Source organism: Heptranchias perlo, chromosome 1 (genome assembly GCF_035084215.1).
Source record: "Heptranchias perlo isolate sHepPer1 chromosome 1, sHepPer1.hap1, whole genome shotgun sequence".
Taxonomy (NCBI): Eukaryota; Metazoa; Chordata; class Chondrichthyes; order Hexanchiformes; family Hexanchidae; genus Heptranchias; species Heptranchias perlo.
In genome coordinates this window covers 194,076,040-194,099,248 of record NC_090325.1, presented here as the reverse complement: position 1 = coordinate 194,099,248, position 23,209 = coordinate 194,076,040, and the positions used below count along the sequence as shown (strand labels likewise).

At 44.6% G+C, this 23,209-nt stretch overlaps 1 protein-coding gene across 1 annotated transcript in view; it reads right to left on the bottom strand.

The window, feature by feature from the left end:
* Positions 1–23,209, bottom strand: part of dapp1 (dual adaptor of phosphotyrosine and 3-phosphoinositides) — a 68,377-nt gene that overhangs the window by 26,215 nt on the left and 18,953 nt on the right. The window contains exon 2 of the mRNA XM_067994508.1: positions 2,285–2,407. Within this exon, the coding sequence (XP_067850609.1) occupies positions 2,285–2,407 (123 nt within the window). The remainder of the gene's footprint in view (positions 1–2,284; positions 2,408–23,209) is intronic.

Sequence of the window (23,209 nt, the reverse complement as noted above, 5' to 3'; positions counted from 1 at the left end):
ACCCCGAGATGAGCTTCCGACCACATATCCGCTCCATCACCAAGACCGCCAACTTCCACCTCTGTAATATCGCCCTTCTCCCTCCTGCCTCAGCCCATCTGCTGCTAAAACCATTCAGCCCATCGTGCCTTTGTTACCACTATTCCAATGCTCTCCTGGCCGGCCACCCATCTCCCACCCTAAACTCTGCTGCCCGTATCCTAACTCGCACCAAGTCCCGTTCTCCCATCACCCTCTGTGCTCACTGACCTACATCGGCTCCCGGTCCGGGAACGCCTCAATTTTAAAATTTGCATCGGTGTTTTCAAATCCCTCCATGGCCTTGCCCCTCCCTATCTCTAACCTCCTCCAGCCCTACAACCCTCCGAGATCTCTACACTCCTCAAATTCTTGTTTCTTGCGCATCCCCGATTTTAATCGCTCCACCACTGCGGCCCTGCCCATGCCCTAAGTTCTGGAATTCCCTCCCTAAACCTCTCCAGCTCTCTCCCCCTTTAAGATGCTCTTCAAAACCCACCTCTTAACTGTCCTAATATCTCCTTATATGGCTCGGTGTCAAATTTTGTTTGAAAATCGTTCCTGTGAAGCTCCTTCGGACGTTTTACTACGTTAAAGGCGCTGTATAAATGAGAGTTCTTGTTTGAAAATATAGTCAGAACAGTAGGACACCTCATCAAGTTATACAAAAATATGAATTTATATAGCTAGTGAACCTGGAATATTCAAAATAAGTTGGGCTAGTAGGACCAGAGGATATAAATTTACTATTCACTGTTAAATTTATAACAGATATAAGCAAGTCCAACACATGGAATGGACATTAAATACTGTAGAGGAGGCAAAAATCCCGGAATCATTTATGAATCAATTAGAAACTGCAATGGGGGGGGTTGGGAAACTAGAAAGATAGGAATAGGAGGAGGCTATTCAGCCAGTCAAGCCTGTTCCGTCATTCAATTAGATTATGGCTGGTCTGTTTCTTTACTCCATCTACCCGTGTTGGTTCCCTAACTCTTAATAACCTTGCCTAACAAAAATCTGTTCAGGATGGATGAATTAAGATGGGCCGACTGGCCTTCCCCCACCTGCAATTATCTTGCGACTGCGTGGTCAAATTTAAAAATCGAACGCAAAGGGATAAGCAAGACTTGATCCTGTGCCATCCCACCCACTGCAGTGCAATAATTATTTATATAGAGAGCTTTAACCGTTGCTAACCCCAACTCTGCAAGGTTAAGATAATACTTTTGCTATAAAAGTTATGCTGGGAAGCCACGTGATTGCCGACCTCCAGAAAAACTACAGCTGTTGCTGGAGAGGAAGCTCTCCGGTAGAATTTGATGTGCTGGGAAAGATCTACCAACCACATCCTAACGTTAGACTGGTTCCTTGATCCATTTTGTTAGCTGCTGCTCAATGATTACACATCCCAACTCACCTACCTTATAGGAGACAAAAAGAAACGGGCATTAGATCCATCAGGATTTTATTTACCCCTCTGCCCAAACATGATTCATCCTCCATTTTTACACTGGTCTTTAAATTAAAATCCTGAAATCTGGTGCACACATTTTTATTTTCTCTCTCCTACTTGTGTCACAATTATCAAATTTAGCGGCACTGGCGTTCACATGTTGTCCTCGCTCCAAGTGGTCCATACTTCAGACTCAACAGCAAAATACTGGATCGATTATAACCCATTCCCTAATCCCCATTCTAACACGCTGCAAAAAAAAAGCGGCTCTTTATTAACTCTGCGAAAGGAACAATTCAAAAGAAAGTTTTCCCGCTGCATTCCAATTTAAAAATCATAGAATCTTACTGCACAAAGAAGGAGGAGGTCATTCGGCCCATCGTGCCTGTGCCGGCTCTTTGAAAGAACCACTCCCCCCCCCGCTCTTTCCCCAAAGCCCTGCAAATTTTCCCCCCTTCAAGTATTTATCCAATTCCCTTTTGAAATTCACTATTGAATCTGCTTCCACCGCCCTTTCAGGCAGCGTATTCCAGATTATAACTCACTGGAGTAAAAAAAAAATTCTCCTCATTTTCCCTCTGGATTTTTTTGCCAATTATCTTAAATCTGTGTCCTCTGGTTACCAACCCTCCTGCCAATAAAAACTAGTTTCGCAACAATTAAAATTGCCTATAATCAACGCCCGCTATTTTCCAGACACGTTTGAGAATTTGCTCGAATAATTCCATGGCAATTTTCTCCTCGCTTTTGTGGTCGACTGCAAGCCTAATATCTCAGCAATTTTCTAAGTCTGAAGTACGATGTGCTTACCTTACAGACAACGCATACAACTTTGGATCATCGTGACTTTTCCTTAGAAGGTAACTCCCATCTTTCCCATTGGAAAGGAGAACGGCCTCTGCAGCATGGCGAGAGAGATCATGGTGGTACCAACTGAACAGGGAGAGGAAAAAAATATTGTAGTTACCAATTAATTAGACAGCCTGTGTGCTTGAAGTGCTCATTTCTCTTGTAATAATCAATAAACGAGGAGAACAGAGTCAAAACATTGCACTGAGTCAACCTGGTCCCAGTAAGAGAACGTTAATAACGATCATATATTTTACAGAGCAAAATTTATCATTTCTCCCCATAACAAGAGATTTGTACAGATGACAAGCTTGACTTAGCTGATAGCACTCTTGCCTTGGAGTTACAAAGTTGTGAGTTCAATTATTGGGATATGGGCAAGGCCGGCATTTATCACCCATCCCGAGTTGTCCCTCGAGAAGGTGGCGGTGGGCCCTCTTCTTGAAACGCAGCAGACCGTGTGGTGAAGGAGCTCCCACAGCTCTATTAGGGAAGGGGTTCCAGGATTTTGAGCCAGCAACGATGAAGGAACGGCCAATATATTTCCAAGTCGGGATGGCGTGTGTGACTTGGAGGGGAACTTGGAGGTGGTGGTGTTCCCATGCGCCTGCTGCCCTTGTCCTTCTAAGTGGTAGAGGTCGCGGGTTTGGGAGAAAATCTAGGTTGACACTTCATTGCCGCATTGAGAGAGTGCTGCATCGTTGGAGGCGCCACCTGCCAAATCGAGGTAAAGGATCCCATGGAGTGAGCAAGGACTTCTCTTGGTATTCTGACCAACATTCCCCATCTCTGCCACTAGAAACATTGGCCAGGCCCAACAACTGCTTCTGTGGGGCAAGTCTAGCACAGGAGGTGGGAATTCTGGCAGGACCTGGGAATGCCGGGTCTCTGCTCAGAATCTCACCGGCTGCCACAACAACTTGCATTTACACAGCGCCTTTAAAGTAGGAAAACGTCCCCGAGGCGCTGGGCGTTTGGAATGGACCCTGCACAGATGTCGAGAGCTATGGTGACTTTCATCACTTCGCACCATCCATTGTAGACGTTTGATTGCACCGTGCAGATCTGGTCCAATTAACTGGCAGATCTCAATGTCAACCTCTCTGGTGAGCCAGAGATTCCTCAGGTATTGATCTGTTATGAGGCCCAATTGGTTGCTCCTCTTTCCACTCATTAACTGATGCAGCACTATATCCTCCACCCACACTGCTGAATGCACATAAAAGGAGCTTCCTTCTATATTTGGAAGCTACTGCGTCCAATTTACAAACTCTGCCGATTCCCTCCACCGCTCCAACACAAGGCTCAGCTGCGTGAAACGGACGCACAATTTGGGGAAATTTAAAGACTGTGAAATTTGGCACAAAACCCCTTTCCCTTTAATTGTCTTTAACCAGTTAAACAAGACTTAACACTGGCAATTTCACATCAGGAACATATGCAACAGAGGAACTTTATGAAAGCACATTTACAATTCAGCAGGGTGCACCAATAAATGATTCAGCATGAAACATTCCCCTTTATTCAGGCCTTAAATAGAGCAATTTCAACGCCAAGGTATATTCTTGTAACCTGGTTTTCAGATCGTTTGCATTGTTGCCAAAGCTCGCAACAATGAATAATTTCACTCCGAGACCACTGATGACAGAAATGAAAATAGTGCAAAGGGTGATGCCCTCTGAGGTTGAGATCAGGGCAGAGCAGGGTACCAAAAGCGGAAAAGTCATTCATTGCCCAGCTCGAATTTCCCTCACCTTCATGTCCACAAAAGGTCGGCAACAACAACAAAAAAAAACATAAGTTTAAAACGAAGCATCTGTGAAAAATGAATCCCCCAATCATCACCTTAACTGGACTGATTCTAGGTAGAATAGTTTAGATCAATTTTTAAACATGCTTTTTACTAATAACTTCTTATTGCCATCACTGAGAGATTGTGCAAGAAGAAAGATTGTAAAAGGATTAAAACAGCGACCCAATCATTCATACAAGGCAACTTACACAAGCAGTGATTTTCAACTAGAAAGTGAATCTTGGGAGTAGGATCAAGACTGGTTCAAGAAAGCATAATTAAAGGGGGTTAGTAACAAACTCTTATTACGAACCTCTGGTTAGAAGAATCTGATGGCTGGATCAGGTTGAACCTCCATTTAATTGTGGGTGAAGAACCGAAACCTCAAGAGGACAAAGTGTGAAATAAGCAGAACTACACTGCTAGTCCCAGGACCGTTACTGACTTTGAACTGTACAACGGTCACATAAAGAGGAAGTTGAGTCAAATATCTAAATGCTGTACGTGTTATTTGGGGGGGGGGGGGGGGGAAAAGAGACTGGATATAGCAGGGATGAGGGGTTACATTTACGGAAACTTGAGAAGTTCGGACTTTTCTTCCCCACCAGTGCCGAGAAGGCTAGGAAGTGATCTGAACGAGATGAAGATTATGAAGGGTTGTGATAGATTGTCTCTGCTAGTCACTGAGATGGTGCACAAAAAGAATAAAGCCAGATTAATTCAATTTAAATGAAATCTCACTTTGCAATCTGCAACTAAGCTTTGTACCAGTACTCAAAGAGGAACTGAACAGTTATTTTCGTCAGTCCCTCATGCATAACTTATTCAATTGCAGCAATGAATCTTTTCCTTCCTCCTGTTCAGTTTGTCTCTTCAAGCCTCTACTCGTAGGTCTGAAGACACTCCCCTCAAAATACATCTTAAACCCAATCTCAGAACAGGAACTGCTGTTACTGTGCCAATATGACATTTTTTCCCCCCATTTTGCAGTCCAGATGTCTATGGCCCCTCAGCATCAAACAAGGAATTTGTACTAAAGTGTGTGCAGTGCAGTGCAGCGCTGTGAAATCACCCAAGCCTGAAACTGGATTGAATGGCCCAATGTTATTTCACTTTGGGCCCTAACAGACACTCGAGAAAGAAGGAAAGTTGGAGTATGTTAGAAACAGATAAGCTTTTCTGGTGTTTACACAATTCTAGAAGTGGGATCAAAGATTGAAAGCAAGAAAAACTAAAAACAAAAAAGGAAAAAAAAACAAACAAAACTTTGCATTTATACAGCGCTTTTTATGTCCTCAGGACATCCCAAACTGCTTCACAGCCAATGAAGTACTTTTTGAAGTGTAATCACTGTTGTAATGTGGGAAATGTAGCAGCCAATTTGCACACAGCCAAGATCCCACAAACAGTAACATGATAATGACCAGATGATCTGTTTTAGTGACGTTGGTTGAGGGATAAATATTATTCAGGCCACCGGGGAGAACTCCCCTGCTCTTCTTTGAAATAGTGCCATGGGATCTTTTATGTCCACCTGACAGAGCCTCGATTTACATAGAAGGTACGCCACAGAAACAGGCTGTTCAGTCCAACAGATCCATGCCAGTGTTTAGGCTCCCACAGGCCTCCTCTCACCTTACTTCATCTCACCTTATCAGCATATCCTTCTATTCCTCTCTCCCTCAAGTGTTTATCCAGCTTCCCCTTAAATGCATCTATGCTATTCGCCTCAACTACTCCTTGTGGTAGCGAGTTCCACATTCTCACCACTCTCTGGGTAAAGAAGTTTCTCCTGAATTCCCTATTGGATTTATTAGTGACTATCTTATATTTTTGGCCCCTAGTTCTGGTCTCCCCCACAAGGGGAAACATCTCCTCCACATCTACCCTAACAAACCCTTTTATAATCTTAAAGGCCTGTATCAGGTCACTCCCTCAGTCTTCTCTTTTCTAAAGAAAAAAGCCCCTGCCTGTTTAACGTCTCATCCGATAGACGGCACCTCCAACAGTGCAGCGCTCCCTCAGTACTGCATTGGGAGAGTCAACCTGAATTTTTGTGCTGACGTCTTTGGAGTGGGACTTGAACCCACGACCTCTGACTCAGAGACGAGAGGGCTACCCACTGAGGCAAGGAAAATAAATAATTCTTCAGCAGAGGGGTGATTGGCTCATGGAACGAACCATCAATGCAAGTAGTTCAACAGGAAGCTTTTAAAGGGGCTTCAAAAAGTTAAAAATCGACAAGTTCCTGCATCTGAAAGGATTTACGATTATTAATTTTTTTTACAAACGGGATTGAATGGGCAGGCTAAATGGACCAGTGCTCTCCCTCTGCCTGAAAATTCTACATTCATCCCATCCGGTCTGGCTCCATTTAAAATCCAGAGTTCGAGAAGTGAACACATCGGGTGTATTTTCCATACAGAAGGATCAGAATGCAAGGGGAAGCAGGCTCCAGATGGGGCGCCCGTTTCCTGCTGACTGAGTCTGTAACCAGTTGCAATTTTGCAGCACCGGATCACTTGTGCAGAATCTCACTTACGGCTCCTGGAATGTGTGCAAAAATATTTAAATTGAACAGCTGGCGCAACCTCCCGGCTTTTGTGCCAGGTTGCACTTTCTGCGTTCAAAGGAGCTCTTAAAAGTGCGATGTGTGCTGGAGCTCTTAAAGGGGAACAGGCCTTGTAAACGTTTGCAATGAGAAAACCACACAACACCATGTTGTTTTTGTTTCAGATTTTTGTCTGAAATTTTAAATTTAGAATATTTATTCAGGGGAAAATTTTTACTTACATATTAGTGCAGCAAGTTTTTTTTTAAAAAAAAACGTTCCACAAAAATTGTCCATTATTGTCTACCAGGTCTGGAAAGCATTCTGTAAGTGAAGCCCTTGTGGGGATTCAGCAACAGGACCAGATGTGTGTAAAAACAAAAGGGCACATAAAAAAGGGGCTCTTCCAATTTCTGCTTTTGCAGGAGCTCAGAGAGCCACAAGTTATCTGAGAGCAGAGTCCCGTCCGACACGGCACGCCAAGGTAAAATTCACGGTGATCACGGATATCAGCCTCTGCGACAGCGACAACCAGAACTTGCATTTATATAGCGCCTTTAACGTAGTAAAACGTCCCAAGGTGCTTCACAGGAGCGATTCTCAGACAAAATTTGACACCAAGCCACATAAGGAGATATTAGGACAGGTGACCAAAAGATTGGTCAAAGAGGTAGATTTTAAGGAGCATCTTAAAAAGGAAGAGAGAGAGAGAGGAGGGAACTCCAGAGCTTAGGGCCGAGGCAGCTGAAGGCACAGCCGCCAATGGTGGAGTGATGAAAATTGAGGATGCGCAAGAGGCCAGAATTGGAGGAGCGCAGAGATCTCGGAGGGCTGTAAGGCTGGAGGAGGTTACAGAGATAGGGATCAGCAGGGAGTCTGTTGTGGAGCTTTGCCATTTTCTGCCAGCCTATAATACACTCAAGGCGACCACCACCCTCAACTTTTCCGTCTCGGTCTAATTCCAGTCTAGCACCTCCGTATCAGCTAATCAAATGGGCACATGTGTCGAACAGCATAACCAGCATTTTCATCTCCTTTCCTCACAGATGTTGTGATGCACATTACAACTGGGGACCAATCAACTTCAGCACACCATAAATTCATGGATCATGCTCACATAATTTCTAATATTTTCTTGTAATTGCTCCCACTTACGATAGGGTGAATTCTGTGAGGCAAGGCTCCCAATGCAGGACCTCGCTTGATGGGAAACGGTTTGAAGAATTGCACAGAGAGATCACCATGACCAATTTGTGGTGCTCCCGATTTTCCAATGATTCAAATTTAACAGTCAAATTACAGTTACATTGAGTCTACAGCACATAAACAGGCCATTCGGCCCAACTGGTCTATGCCGGTGTTTATGCTCCACACGAGCCTCCTCCCTCCCCTCTTCATCTCACCCTATCAGCATATCCTTCTATTCCTTTCTCCCTCATGTGCTTATCCAGCTTCCCCTTAAATGCATCTAAGTTATTCGCCTCAACTACTCCTTGAGGTACCGAGTTCCACATTCTCACCACTCTCTGGGTGAAGAAGTTTCACCTGAATTCCCTATTGGATTTATGAGTGACTATCTTATATTTATGACCTCTAGTTTTGTATTCCCCCCCAAGCGGAAACATTTTCTCTACATCTACCTTGTCAAACCATTTCCTTCTCTTAAAGGCCTCTATCAGATCACCATTCAGCCGTCTCTTTACAGCCCGTTCAGCCTTTCCTGATAAGGATATCTGTTCAGTTCTGGTATCATCCTTGTGAATCTTTTTTGCACCCTCTCCAATGCCTCTATATCTTTTTTTTAAAAATATGGAGAACTGATGTCCTCGCCTAGGCAGGGGGTGGGGCGGTCCCGAGGGCCGGGGGGGGGGGGGGGGTGGAGTCCGAGGGCGGGGGGGAGTCCGGGGGAGGGGAGGAGTGCGAGCGTCAGGGCAAGAGGTGAAAAAAAAACCTAAAGTGAAGTCAACATAAGGGAAGCAGCTGATTGGTGAGTAGTTGGTGAGTGATTTATTTTTAGGTCTTTATGTTTATTTTTTTGTTAAGTTTAGTTAGTAATCTGATAAATCGAAGCATGGCAGGGCACCTCAGTCCCGTTGAATGCACATCCTGTGCCATGTCGGAACTCCAGGACGCTTCCCGTGTCCTGGACAACCACAGGTGCACGAAGTGTCCTCGGTGCATCCTTGAGGCCGAGACCTACGTGGATAGCACGTTTCTGGAGGTGGTCACCCCATAGCTTAAGAAAGTGCAGGCAGAGAGGAACTGGGTGACCGCCAGACAGTCAAGAAAGACCAGGCAGGTAGTGCAGGAGTCCCCTGAGGGCATCTCACTCTCTAACCAGTATTTAGTTCTGAATACTGGTGAGGGAGAGGGTTCCTCTGGGGAGTGCAGCCGGAGCCAAGACCAGAGCACCATGGGTGACTCAGCTGTACAAGGGGGAAGGAGAAAGGTCAGGACAGCAATAGTGATAGGGAATTCTATAGATGGGGAGGAGTTTCTGCAGCTGCAGATGTGATTCCAGGATGGTCTGTTGCCTCCCTGCTGCCAGGGTCAAGGATGTCACTGAGCGGCTGGAGAACATTCTGGAGTGGGAGGGTGGTCCATATCGGTACGATCAACACAGATAGAAAGAGGGATGAGGTCGTGCAGGCAGATTTTAAGGAGTTAGGGAAGAGATTAAGAAGCAGGACCTCAAAAGGTAGTAATCTCTGAATTACTCCCGGGGCCATGCGCTGGCGAGTACAGAAATAGGAGGAGAGCGGATGAATGCGTGGCTGGAGAGATGGCGCAGGAGGGAGGGCTTTAGATTCTTGGGGCATTGGGACCAGTTCTGGGGGAGGTGGGACCTGCACAGGCCAGATAGGTTGTACCTTAACAGAGCTGGAACCAATGTCCTCACAGGGAGTTTCACTAGTGCTGTGGGGGGAGGGGGGGTTTAAATTAATTTGACAGGGGATGGGCACCAGGATGTAGCATTGGAAAGGAAAAACAAGGGCCACAAAGGATCGGGAGAGAAGGATAGCACTAGAGCAATAAATAGTCTGGTAATAGATGGGACCAAACTAAGAGAGAATACAAGAAAGTTTAAGATAGGTTTACAGTGCATGTGTGTAAACAAGGTTGGTGAGCTGCTGACGCAATTAGCCACATGGGAATATGATGTTGTGGCGATAACGAAGACCTGGCTTAAAAAATGGCAGGATTGGGTACTAAATATTCCTGGATACAAGGCGTTCAGGAAAGATAGGGAAGGAAAGAAAGTGGGGGGTGGCAGTATTGATTAAGGAGAATATTGCAGTACTGGAGAGAGAGGATGTCCTGGAGGGGTCAAGGACAGAATCTATTTGGTTAGAGTTAAGAAATAAAAGAGGTGCCGTTACACTACTTGGGGTATTCTATGGGCCACCAACTAGTGGGAAGGATATAGAGGAGCAAATTTGCAAGGAAATTACAGAGAGGTGCAAAAGCCATAGAGTTGTGATCAGTGGGGACATTAACTATGGTAATATAGACTGGGATAGTAATAATATAAGGTGCATAGAGGGGGAGGAATTTTTGAAGTGTGTTCAGGAGAACTTTCTTGACCAGTACATTTCCAGCCCAACGAGAAAGGAGGCATTGCTGGACTTGGTTCTGGGGAATGATGCGGGCCAAGTGGAGCAAGTGTCAGTGGGGGAACATTTAGGGAACAGCGATCATAGTATCATAAGATTTAGAATAGCTATGGAAAGGGACAAGGAACAATCTAGAGTAAAAGTACTCAATTGGAGGAGGGCCAGTTTCAATGGGATGAGAACAGATCTGGCCCGGGTAAATTGGAATCAAAGGTTGGCAGGCAAAACTGTAATTGAACAATGGGCGGCCTTTAAAGAGGAGATGGTTCGGGTACAGTCTGGGTACATTCCCACGAGGGAGAAAGGGAGGGCAACTAAAGCCAGAGCTCCCTGGATGACAAAAGAGATAGAGAGTAAGATGAAATGGAAAAAAGGGGCATTTGACAGATGTCAAGTTGATAACACAAGTGAGAACCGGGCAGAATATAGAAAGTTCAGAGAAGTGAAAAAGGAAATAAAAGGGGCAAAGAGAGTACGAGAATAGACTGGCAGCAAACATAAAAGGGAATCCAAAAGTCTTCTACAGGCATGTAAACAGTAAACGGGTAGTAAGAGGAGGGGTGGGGCCGATCAGGGACCATAAAGGAGATCTACTCATGGAGGCAGAGGGCATGGCTGAGGTACTAAGTAAGTACTTTGCATCTGTCTTTACCAAGGAAGAAGATACTGCCACAGTCTCAGTAAAGGAAGATGTAGTTGAGATACTGGATGGGCTAAAAATTGATAAAGTGGAGGTACTAGAAAGTCTAGCTGTAATTAAAGTAGATAAGTCACCCGGTCCGGGATGGGATGCATCCAAAGTTGCTGAAGGAAGTAAGTGGAAATTGCAGAGGTACTGACCATAATCTTCCAAACATCCGTAGATACGGGGGTGGTGGCAGAGGACTGGAGAATTGCAAATGTTACACCCTTTCTTGAACAAGGGTGTAAGGATAAACCCAGCAACTACAGGTCAGTCAGTTTAACCTTGGTGGTGGGGAAACTTTTAGAAACGATAATCCGGGACAGAATTAGCAGTCACTTGGACAAGTGTGGATTGATTAGGGAAAGCCAGCACAGATTTGTTAAAGGCAAATCGTGTTTAACTAACTTGAGAGAGTTTTTTGAGGAGGTAACAGAGAGGGTCGATGAGGGCAATGCGGTCGATGTGGTGAATATGGACTTTCAAAAGGCGTTTGATAAAGTGCCGCATAATAGTTTTGTCATCAAGATTGAAGCTCATGGTATAAAGTGGGCAGTAGCAGCAGGGATACAAAATTGGCTAAGTAACAGGAAACAGAGAGTAGTGGTGAACGGTTGTTTTTCGGACTGGAGGGAGGTATACAGTGGTGTTTCCCAGGGGTCAGTACTAGGACCACTGCTTTTCTTAATATATGTAAGGAATCTTACAACACCAGGTTATAGTCCAACAGTTTTATTTGAAAATCACAAGCTTTCGGAGGCTTTCTCCTTCGTCAGATGAGTGTGGGATTCCATGAAGGTTACCGCATATATAGTCAGAGAACAATGCCTGGTGATTACAGATAATCTTTCCAACTGCCTGTTGTCAAGGCAATCAAAGTGTTCAGACAGAGAGACATTACATACAGGACTACTGAATATACAAACGGTCAGAACAAAAGACAGACAGAGAGAGAGAAAGAGAAAGAGAAAGAGAAAGAGAAAGAGAAAGAGAGAGAGAGAAACATCCGAAAGGAAGAGAGAGAGAATGACCAGTTGTATTAAAAACAGATAACTTTTTTTCACTGGTGGGGTTACGTGTAGCGTGACATGAACCCAAGATCCCGGTTGAGGCCGTCCTCATGGGTGCGGAACTTGGCTATCAATTTCTGCTCGACGATTTTGCGTTGTCGTGTGTCTCGAAGGCCGCCTTTGGAGAACGCTTACCCGAAGATCAGTGGCTGAATGTCCTTGACTGCTAAAGTGTTCCCCGACTGGGAGGGAACCCTCCTGTCTGGCGATTGTTGCGCGGTGTCCGTTCATCCGTTGTCGCAGCATCTGCATGGTCTCGCCAACGTACCATGCTCCGGGGCATCCTTTCCTGCAACGTATGAGGTAGACAACGTTGGCCGAGTCACAGGAGTATGAATCATGCACCTGGTGGGTGGTGTCCTCTCGTGTGATGGTGGTATCTGTGTCGATGATCTGGCATGTCTTGCAGAGGTTGCCGTGGCAGGGTTGCGTGGTGTTGTGGACGCTGTTCTCCTGAAAGCTGGGTAATTTGCTGCGAACGATAGTCTGTTTGAGGTTAGGTGGCTGTTTGAAGACGAGTAGTGGAGGCGTGGGGATGGCCTTAGCGAGGTGTTCGTCGTCATCGATGACATGTTGAAGGCTGCGGAGAACATGGCGTAGTTTCTCCGCTCCGGGGAAGTACTGGACGACGAAGGGTACTCTGTTGGTTGCGTCCCGTGTTAGTCTTCTGAGGAGGTCTATGCGATTTATTCCGTCGGAACTGTCGATCGACGAGTTGAGCATCATATCCCGTTCTTACGAGGGCGTCTTTCAGCGTCTGTAGGTGTCCATCGCATTCCCCCTCGTCTGAGCAGATCCTGTGTATTCGCAGGGCCTGTCCATAGGTGATGGCCTCTTTGATGTGGCCCTAACCACATCAACAGTTCCGACCGAAAAATCGCATAGACCTCCTCAGAAGACTAACACGGGACACAACCAACAGAGTACCATTTGTCGTCCAGTACTTCCCCGGATCGGAGAAACTACGCCATGTTCTCCGCAGCCTTCAACATGTCATCGATGACGACGAACACCTCGCTATGGCCATCCCCACGCCTCCACTACTCGTCTTCAAACAGCCACCCAACCTCAAACAGATCATCGTTCGCAGCAAATTACCCAGCTTTCAGGAGAACAGCGTCCACGACACCACACAACCCTGCCACGGCAACCTCTGCAAGACATGCCAGATCATCGACACAGATACCATCATCACACGAGAGGACAGCACCCACCAGGTACATGGTGCATACTCCTGTGACTTGGCCAACGTTGTCTACCTCATACGTTGCAGGAAAGGATGCCCCGGAGCATGGTACATTGGCGAGACCATGCAGACACTGCGACAACAGATGAACGGACACCGCGCAACAATTGCCAGACAGAAGAGTTCCCTCCCAGTCAGGGAACACTTTAGCAGTCAAGGACATTCAGCCACCGATCTTCGGGTAAGCATTCTCCAAAGGCGGCCTTCGAGACACACGACAACGCAAAATCGTCGAGCAGAAATTGATAGCCAAGTTCCGCACCCATGAGGACGGCCTCAACCGGGATCTTGGGTTCATGTCACGCTACACGTAACCCCACCAGTGAAAAAAAGTTATCTGTTTTTAATACAACGGGTCATTCTCTCTCTCTTCCTTTCGGATGTTTCTTTCTCTCTCTCTCTCTCTCTGTGTCTTTTGTTCTGACCGTTTGTATATTCAGTAGTCCTATATGTAATGTCTCTCTGTCTGAACACTTTGATCGCCTTGACAACGGGCAGTTGGAAAGATTATCTGTAATCACCAGGCATTGTTCTATGACTATATATGCGGTAACCTTCATGGAATCCCACACTTCACCTGACGAAGGAGAAAGCCTCCGAAAGCTTGCGATTTTCAAATAAAACTGTTGGACTATAACCTGGTGTTGTAAGATTCCTTACATTTGTCCACCCCTGTCCATCACCGGCATCTCCACATCATTTCTTAATATATATTAATGACTTGGACTTGGGTGTACAGGGCACAATTTCAAAATTTGCAGATGACACAAAACTCAGAAGTGTAGTGAACAGTGAGAAGGATAGTGATAGATTTCAAGAGGATATAGACAGGCTGGTGGAATGGGCGGACATGTGGCAGATGAAATTTAACACAGAAAAAAGCGAAGTGATACATTTAGGTAGGAATAACAAGGAGAGGAAATATAAACTAGAGGGCACAATTCTAAAAGGGGTACAGGAACAGAGAGATCTGGGGGTATATGTGAACAAATTTTGAAGGTGGCAGGGCAGGTTGAGAAAGCAGTTAAAAAAGCATACGGGATCCTGAGATTTATAAATAGAGGCATAGAGAACAAAAGCAAGGAAGTCATGATGAACCTTTACGAAACAGTGGTTCAACCACAACTGGAGTATTGTGTCCAGTTCTGGGCACCGCACTTTAGGAAAGATGTGAAGGCCTTGGAGAGGGTGCAGAAAAAAATTTACTAGAATAGTTCCAGGGATGAGGGACTTCAGTTACGTGGATAGACTGGAGAAGCTGGGGTTGTTCTCCTCGGAACAGAGAAGATTGAGAGGAGATTTGATAGAGGTATTCAAAATCATGAAGGGTCTGGACAGAGTAGATAGAGAGAAACTGTTCCCATTAGCGGAAGGGTCAAGGATCAGAGGACACAGATTTAAGGTGATTGGCAAAAGAACCAAAAGGTGACATGAGGAAAAACTTTTTTATGCAGCGAGCAGTTAGGATCTGGAATGCACTGCCCGAGGGGGCGGTGGAGGCAGTTTCAATCGTAGCCTTCAAAAGGGAACTGGATAAGTACTTGAAAGGAAAAAATTTGCAGGGCTACGGGGATGGAGCGGGGGGAGCGGGACTGCTCTTGCAGAGGGCCGGCATGGACTGAGTGGGCCGAATGGCCTCCTTCTGTGCTGTAACCTTTCTACGATTCTATGATTTTAAGCCACTGTAAATCTATTTAAATTGCTAAAAATGTCACATTTGCAGCTACCGATAAAAGTGGAAGTTGAAAGTTGGACGGGCGGAGCGGGGTGGTTTAGAGGGATGGGCCTCCCCTCTTGCCTTCAACACGCACATTGAAAAACATTATGCTTTCAGAACCAAAAGTTTTGCCAGCTGAAAAGCCCACGGGAAGACTGCGAAAATCTACCACTGCTTCACGGACAGGCGTTGGCTTTCCCTGACTTCTGCAGTTGTGAAAGTTTTTTTGCACTCAATTGTTGTGCGTTAATCCACATTCCGAAACTGGTGATAAAGATAGATATCAGAGCAGGGGATTTCTTTCTGGAAGAAAGGGCCAGTTAAGCAATCTTTCCCCACCACTCCCCCACCTTTATTGCAAATTAACAAATTCAACTCTCTGCTTTCTACACCTCAAATATTTTCCAATGCCATCGGTAAAGCAATTTCTTAAATGAGCATTGAATTCAGAGGGATATGTATAAAAATATATATAAAATCATAGAATGATATAGAAACTGGACATTCTATTCTGAAGTGTATCAGACACAGACAGAAAGCCACCACTTCCCTGATTATTTTTAGTGTGGTTGAACTGCTGTTGCAATGTGCATTATGCATAATTCCTGCTTTTACAATTCACCAACTGACTAATGTATTCAGGCATAATGGATTTTTGGAGAAAGGTCATTTGGTTTCCAGGTAACTGAATTTATTGCATTAGGAAAATAACAAGGCTGTGGATTTTATGGCGACAACTTTGTGTTTCAACATCACTGACCCAAGACAATTATCAAATCCTGACAAAGGGGGTGATTTTAAACCCTAAGAGCGGGTGGGTTGGGGGTGGGTGGGAGTTGAAAATAGTTGTTTTTTTGGGTCGCGACCACAACCCAGCTTTATTTCCGGGTTTAACATCGCCACATTAAAGTCCAGGCTTCCCACTGGGAATGCAAAGTCCGAAAATTTTGCAGTTGCGACCCAAAAAACCCAACTAATTCCAACTCCCACCCGCCCGCTCTTGGGGGTTAAAATCACCCCCAAAAAGTGTTTAATTCAGTCCAATATGTGAGTTTCCACCAATGATTTGCCAGTTTCTAGTTACCATAGAAACATAGAAAATAGGAGCAAGAGTAGGCCATTCGGCCCCTCAGGCCTGCTCCACCATTCAAAATGATCATGGCTGATCGTCTAACTCAATACCCTGTTCCCGCTTTTTCCCCATATCCCTTGATCCCCTTAGCATTAAGAAATATATCTATCTCCTTCTTGAATACATCTAATGACTTGGCCTCCACTGCCTTCTGTGGTAGAGAATTCCACAGGTTCACCACCCTCTGAGTGAAGAGATTTCTCCTCATCTCAGTTCTAAATGGCATACCCCGTTTCCTGAGACTGTGACCCCTGGTTCTGGACTCTCCAGCCATTGGGAACATCCTCCCTGCATCTAATCAGTCTAGTCCTGTTAGAATTTTATATGTTTCGATGAGATCACCTCTCATTCTTCTAAACTCTAGTGAATATAGGCATACTCGACCCAGTCTCTCCTCATACGTCAGTCCTGCCATCCCAGGAATCAGTCTGGTCAACCTTCATTGCACTACCTCCATGGCAAGGACATCCTTCCTCAGATAAGGAGACCAAAACTGCACACAATACTCCAGATGTGGTCTCACCAAGACCCTGTATAACTGCAGTAAGACATTCCTGCTCCTGTACTCAAATCCTCTTGCAATGAAGGCCAACATACCATTCGCCTTCCTAACTGCTTGCTGCACCTGAATGCTCGCTTTCAGCGACTGGTGTACAAGGACACCCAGGTCTCGTTGCACCTCCCCTTTTCCCAATCTATCACCATTCAGATAATAATCTGTCTTTCTGTTTTTACAACCAAAGTGGATAACCTCACATTTATCCACGTTATACTGCATCTGCCATGTTCTTGCCCGCTCACCTAACTTGTCTAAATCGCATTGGAGCCTCTTTGTATCCTCCTCACAGCTCACATTCCACCCCAGCTTTGTCTCATCTGCAAACTTGGAAATGTTACATTCCATTCCCTCATCCAAATCACTGATATATATTGTGAATAGCTGGGGACCAAGCACTGATCCCTGCGGTACCCCACTAGTCACTGCCTGCCACCTGGAAAAAGACCCATTTATTCCTACTCTCTGTTTCCTGTCTGTCAACCAATTCTCAATCCATGCCAGTATATTCCCCCCAATCCCATGTGCTTTAATTTTGCACACTAACCTCTTGTGTGGGACCTTATCAAAAGCCTTCTGAAAATCCAAGTACACCACATCCACTGGTTCTCCCCTATCTATTCTACTAGTTACATCCTCAAAAAACTCCAGTAGATTTGTTAAGCATGATTCCCTTTCATAAACCCAAGCTGACTTTGTCCAATCCCATTAATGCCTTCTAAGTGTTCTGTTATCACATCTTTTATAATAGACTCTAGCATTTTCCCCACTACTGATGTTAGGCTAACTGGTCTGTAATTCCCTGTTTTTTCTCTCCCTTCTTTTTTAAAATAGTGGGGTTACATTTGCCACCCTCCAATCTGTAGGAACTGTTCCAGAGTCTATAGAATTTTGGAAGATGATCACCAATGCATCCACTATATCCAGGGCCACTTCCTTTAGTACTCTGGGATGTGGATTATCAGGCCCTGGGGATTTGTCAGCCTTTAGCCCCATTAATTTCCCTAGCACTATTTTTTTTACTAATACTGATTTCCTTCAGTTCCTCCCTCTCACTAGACCCTTGGTTCCCTAACATTTCTGGCAGGTTATTTGTGTCCTCCTTTGTGAAGACAGAACCAAAGTATGTGTTTAATTGTTCTGCCATTTCTTTGTTCCCCATTATAATTTCCCCCATTTCTGATTGTAAGAGACCTACATTTGTCTTCACTAATCTTTTTCTCTTGACATATTTATAGAAGCTTTTATAGTCAGTTTTTATGTTCCCTGCTAGTTTGCTCTCATACTCTACTTTTCCCCTCTTAAATCAATCTCTTTGTCCTCCTTTGCTGAATTCTAAACTGCTCCCAATCCTCAGGCTTGCCGCTTTTTCTGGCAATTTTATATGTCTTCTCTTTGGATCTAATACTATCCCTAATTTCTTTTGTAAGCCATGGTTGAGCCACCTTTCCTGTTTTATTTTTGTGCCAGACAGGAATGAATAATTGTTGTAATTCCTGCACATGTTCTTTAAATATTAGCCATTGCCTATGCACCGTCATCCCTTTTAGTAAAGTTACCCAATCTATCTAGCCAACTCACACCTCATACTTTCGTAATTTCCTTTATTTAGATTCAGGATCCTAGTTTCGGATTCGACTACTTCACTCTCCATCTTAAATGAGGAATTCTATCATGTTATGGTCGCTCTTCCCTAAGGGATCCCGCACAACAAGACTGTTAATTAATCCTTTCTCATTGCACAATACCCAGTCTAGGATCGCCTGTTCTCTAGTTGGTTCCTCAACATATCATTCTAGAAATCCATCACACTCCAGGAATTCCTTCCCCACAGTACTGTTGCTAATTTGGTTTGACCAATCTATATATAAATTAAAATCACCCATGATTATAGTTGTACCCTTCTTGCATGTGTCTCTAATTTCCTGTTTAATGCCCTCCCCTACATCTCCACTGCTGTTTGGGGGCCTATAGACAACCCCCACCAACGTTTTCTGCCCCGGGCAGTAAATATTGTCCATCAGATAAAGCCACTTTCTCAATGGTTCCTATCTTAGCAGGATATAGCTTGTTGAATATGCAAGCTGGACAGGATATGTTGGAAATGGGTTGGTGGAATTTCCCTATACAACAAAAACAACTTGCATTTATACAGCACCTTTACCGTAGTAAAAAGTCCCAAGGCGCTTCACAGAAGCATTTTCAAAATTTGACACCAAGCCACATAAGGAGATATCAGGACAGGTGTCCAAAAGCTTGGTCCAAGAGGTAGGTTTTAAGGAGCGCCTTAAAAGGAGGAGCGAGAGAGGTGGAGAGATGGAGCGGTTTAGGGAAGGAATTCCAGAGCCTAGAGCCTGGAGCCTGGGCAGCTGAAGGCATGGCCGCCAACACAAGATTTTTGATGGTTTTTGTAACTCGTAGTGATGAACATTTCTATTTGTCCTGGCAATTAGAAAAACCCCATTCACCAGTCAAGTACTCCCGATATATCAACACTGAAGGATCCACAACCCCCCTCCCCCCAAACAATGTTCCAGTTTTAACACCAAATAAAAAACTAGCTGCCAGTTCGCTCCTCGTAGGCCAAGAAACCACACCGCTCTCAGATTTTGGCACTTGACATAACTTTGGTTCGCCAGTCTTGTCGCCTGTTTAAAATCCTGTAGCTTTTAACTGCACCAAGCTGTCCATATTAGGCTGCAGTTAATGCTGCCAATTTTACACTGATTTGTGTCAACATCAATGTGCAAATGACAGGGTGTTGCTGTGCTGAGTTGTTCTAAGGGGGTGGGGGGGGGGGGGGAAATCCCTCCACGGGGGCCGTCCCACACCAGGTTAGCGTTTGCGATATAACTCCACCTTAAGAGTGGAATCAACGTCTTCATTCTACGTTCAGGCCTGTTTCAATGCCACAAGCAGCTGCACATTATTAGTTACCAACAATGGAGTTAATCAACTGATTTAACCTCGCCTAATTTTTCATAGTTGTCCAACATTCCGCAGGCAAGTGTTCTTTATTTTCACTAGACTGCCCTCGTAACCTGACCCTCGGAGGTCGTTTAACCCCAACATTACCTATGCCAGCATAAAACAAAAAAAAAGGTGTTGAAACATACAGCAGGCAATCAGAAGTTCCTTGGGTTTCAAGGCCAATACGTCCACACAACTGATCTTGGAAATAATGTTGCACAATAAGAACAGATTGCTTTTTGTTATTGCTGCCCCATCTTCAATAAACAGCAACCACATCCATCGGTAGAGCCATTACACAACTGCACTGCTTCAAACTTTATAGAGTCATACAGCACAGAAAGAGGCCATTTGGCCCATCGTGCCTGTGCCGGCTCTTTGAAAGAGCTATCCAATTAATTAGTCTCACTATCCTGCTCTTTCCCCATAGCCCTGTAATTTTTTTTTTCCTTTTTAAGTATTTATCCAATTCCCCTTTTGAAAGTTATTATTGAATCTGCTTCCACCGCCCTTTCAGGCAGCGCATTCCAGATCATAACAACTCACTGTGTAAAAAAAAAAATTCTCCTCGTCTCCCCCCTCCTGGAATTTTTGCCAATTATCTTAAATCTGTGTCCTCTGGTTACCGACCCTCCTGCCAGTGGAAACAGTTTCTCCTTATTTATTCTATCAAAACCCTTCATGATTTTGAACGCCTCTATTAAATCTCCCCTTAACCTTCTCTGCTGTAAAGGGGAACAATCCCAGCTTCTCCCAGTCTCCATAACTGAAGTCCCTCATCCCTGGTACCATTCTGGTAAAGCTCTTCTGCACCCTCTCCGAGGCCTTGACATCCTTTCTAAAGTGCGGTGCCCAGAATTAGACACAATACTCCAGCTGAGGCCTAACCAGTGATTCATAAACTTTTGTTAATCTTTCATCATCTTTTTATTTATTCTGCACCGTGGATCAGTTGAAACGATAGTCGGCTCCTTTGCAATTGATCATGACGTACTGTACCAGAATGTACCTGGGTGACTCGCCCTTAAAATTCTCCTCTGTCCCTTTAGACAAGCACTTGGGCTCATTATTATTTAAGCAGTAACTTACGCACTGCGCCCAACTATACTTAATTTCCCCAACAATGTTGGTATAATGTAAGTTATTGCTATTCAGTTGGGTGTTTTTAAGTTTAAAAAAAGAACTCCATTACTTTTGGTGATTAAACAATCCCAAATTCACCTCGGATTGGGGACAGTGAACTACTTGTGAAAGGATAGCCTCGTCAACCAAGAATCAAAGGGATCTTTCGGATTATCCACAGATCAAATCAAACATCAATGGTCGGCCATTTAAGACTGAGATGAGGAGGAATTTCTTCACTCAGAGGGTTGTGAATCTTTGGAATTCTCTACCGCAGAGGGCTGTGGATGCTGAGTCATTGAGTATATTCAAGGCTGAGATCGTTGGATTTTTGGACTCATGGGGAATCAAGGGATATGGGGATTGGGCGGGAAAGTGGAGTTGAGGTCGAAGATCAGCCAGGATCGTATTGAATGGCGGAGCAGGCTCGAGGGGCCAAATGGCCTACTCCTGCTCCTATTTCTTATGTTGTTATGGTTATTGACAAGAGCCTATCGGAAATGTGGTAAACAATGTACAGGATAGTAACAGACTTCAGGAGGACACAGACAGACTGGTGAAATGGGCAGACACATGGCAGATGAAATTTAATGCAGAGAAGTGTGAAGTGATATATTTTGGTAGGAAAAATGAGGAGAGGCAATATAAACTAAATGGTACAATTTTAAAGGGGTGCAGGAACAGAGAGACCTGGGGGTATATGTACACACATCTTTGAAGGTGGCAGAACAAGTTGAAACGGCTGTTAAAAAAGCATATAGGATCCAGGGCTTTATTAATAGAGGCATAGAGTACAAAAGTAGGGAAGTTATGCTAAGCCATTATAAAACGCTGGTTAGGCCTCAGCTGGAGTTTTGTGTTCAATTCTGGGCAACACACTTTAGGAAAGATGTCAAGGCCTTAGAGAGGGTGCAGAAGAGATTTAATAGAATGGTACCAGGGATGAGGGACTTGAGTTATGTGGAGAGACTGGAGAAGCTGGGGTTGTTCTCCTTAGAGCAGAGAAGGTTAAGAGTAGATTTGATAGAGGTGTTCAAAATTATGAGGGTTTTGAGAGTAAATAAGGAGAAACTGTTTCCACTGGCAGAAGGGTCGGTAACCAGAGGACACAGATTTAAAGGTGATTGGCCGAAGAACCAGAGGCAACATAGGAACAGGAGTAGGCCATTCAGCCCCTCGTGCCTGCTCCGCCATTTGATAAGATCATGGCTGATCTGTGATCTAACTCCATATACCCGCCTTTGGCCCATATCCCTTAATACCTTTGATTGCCAAAAAGCTATCTATCTCAGATTTAAATTTAGCGATTGAACTAGTATCAATTGCCGTTTGTGGAAGAGAGTTCCAAACTTCCACCACCCTTTGTGTGTAGAAATGTTTTCTAATCTCGCTCTTGAAAGGTCTGGCTCTAATTTTTAGACTGTGCCCCCTACTCCTAAAATCCCCAACCAGCGGAAATAGTTTCTCTCTATCCACCCTATCCGTTCCCCTTAATATCTTATAAACTTCGATCAGATCACCCCTTAACCTTCGAAACTCCAGAGAATGCAACCCCAATTTGTGTAATCTCTCCTCGTAACTTAACCCTTGAAGTCCAGGTATCATTCTAGTAAACCTACGCTGCACTCCCTCCAAGGCCAATATGTCCTTCCGAAGCTGCGGTGCCCAGAACTGCTCACAGTACTCCAGGTGCGGTCTAACCAGGGTTTTGTATAGCTGCAGCACAACTTCTTCCCCCTTGTACTCTAGTCATCGAGATATAAAGGCCAGCATTTCATTAGCCTTATTGATTATTTTCTGCACCTGTTCATGACACTTCAACGATCTATGTACCTGAACCCCTAGGTCCCTTTGGGCATCCACTGTTTTTAAACTTTTTACCATTCAGAAAGTACCCTGTTCTATCCTTTTTTGATCCAAAGTGGATGACCTCACATTCGTCTACATTGAATTCCATTTGCCACAGTTTTGCCCATTCACCCAATCTATCAATATCGCTTTTATCTACACTGCTTACAATGCCACCAATCTTTACGTCATCGGCAAACTTAGATATGAGACTTTCTATGCCTTCATCTAAGTCGTTAATAAATATTGTGAATAATTGAGGCCCCAAGACAGATCCCTGCGGGACTCCACTAGTCACATCCTGCCAATGTGAGTGCCTACCCATTATCCCTACTCTGTCGCCTTTCGCTCAGCCAACTTCCTAACCAAGTCCGTACTTTTCCCTCGATTCCATGGGCTTCTATCTTAGCCAACAGTCTCTTATGTGGGACCTTATCAAATGCCTTCTGGAAGTCCATATAAATAACATCCATTGACATTCCCCTGTCCACTACTTTTTTTAAAAAAATGTAGCGAGTTGTTATGATCTGGAATGCGCTGCCTGAAAGGGCGGTGGAAGCAGATTCAATAGTAACTTTTAAAAGAG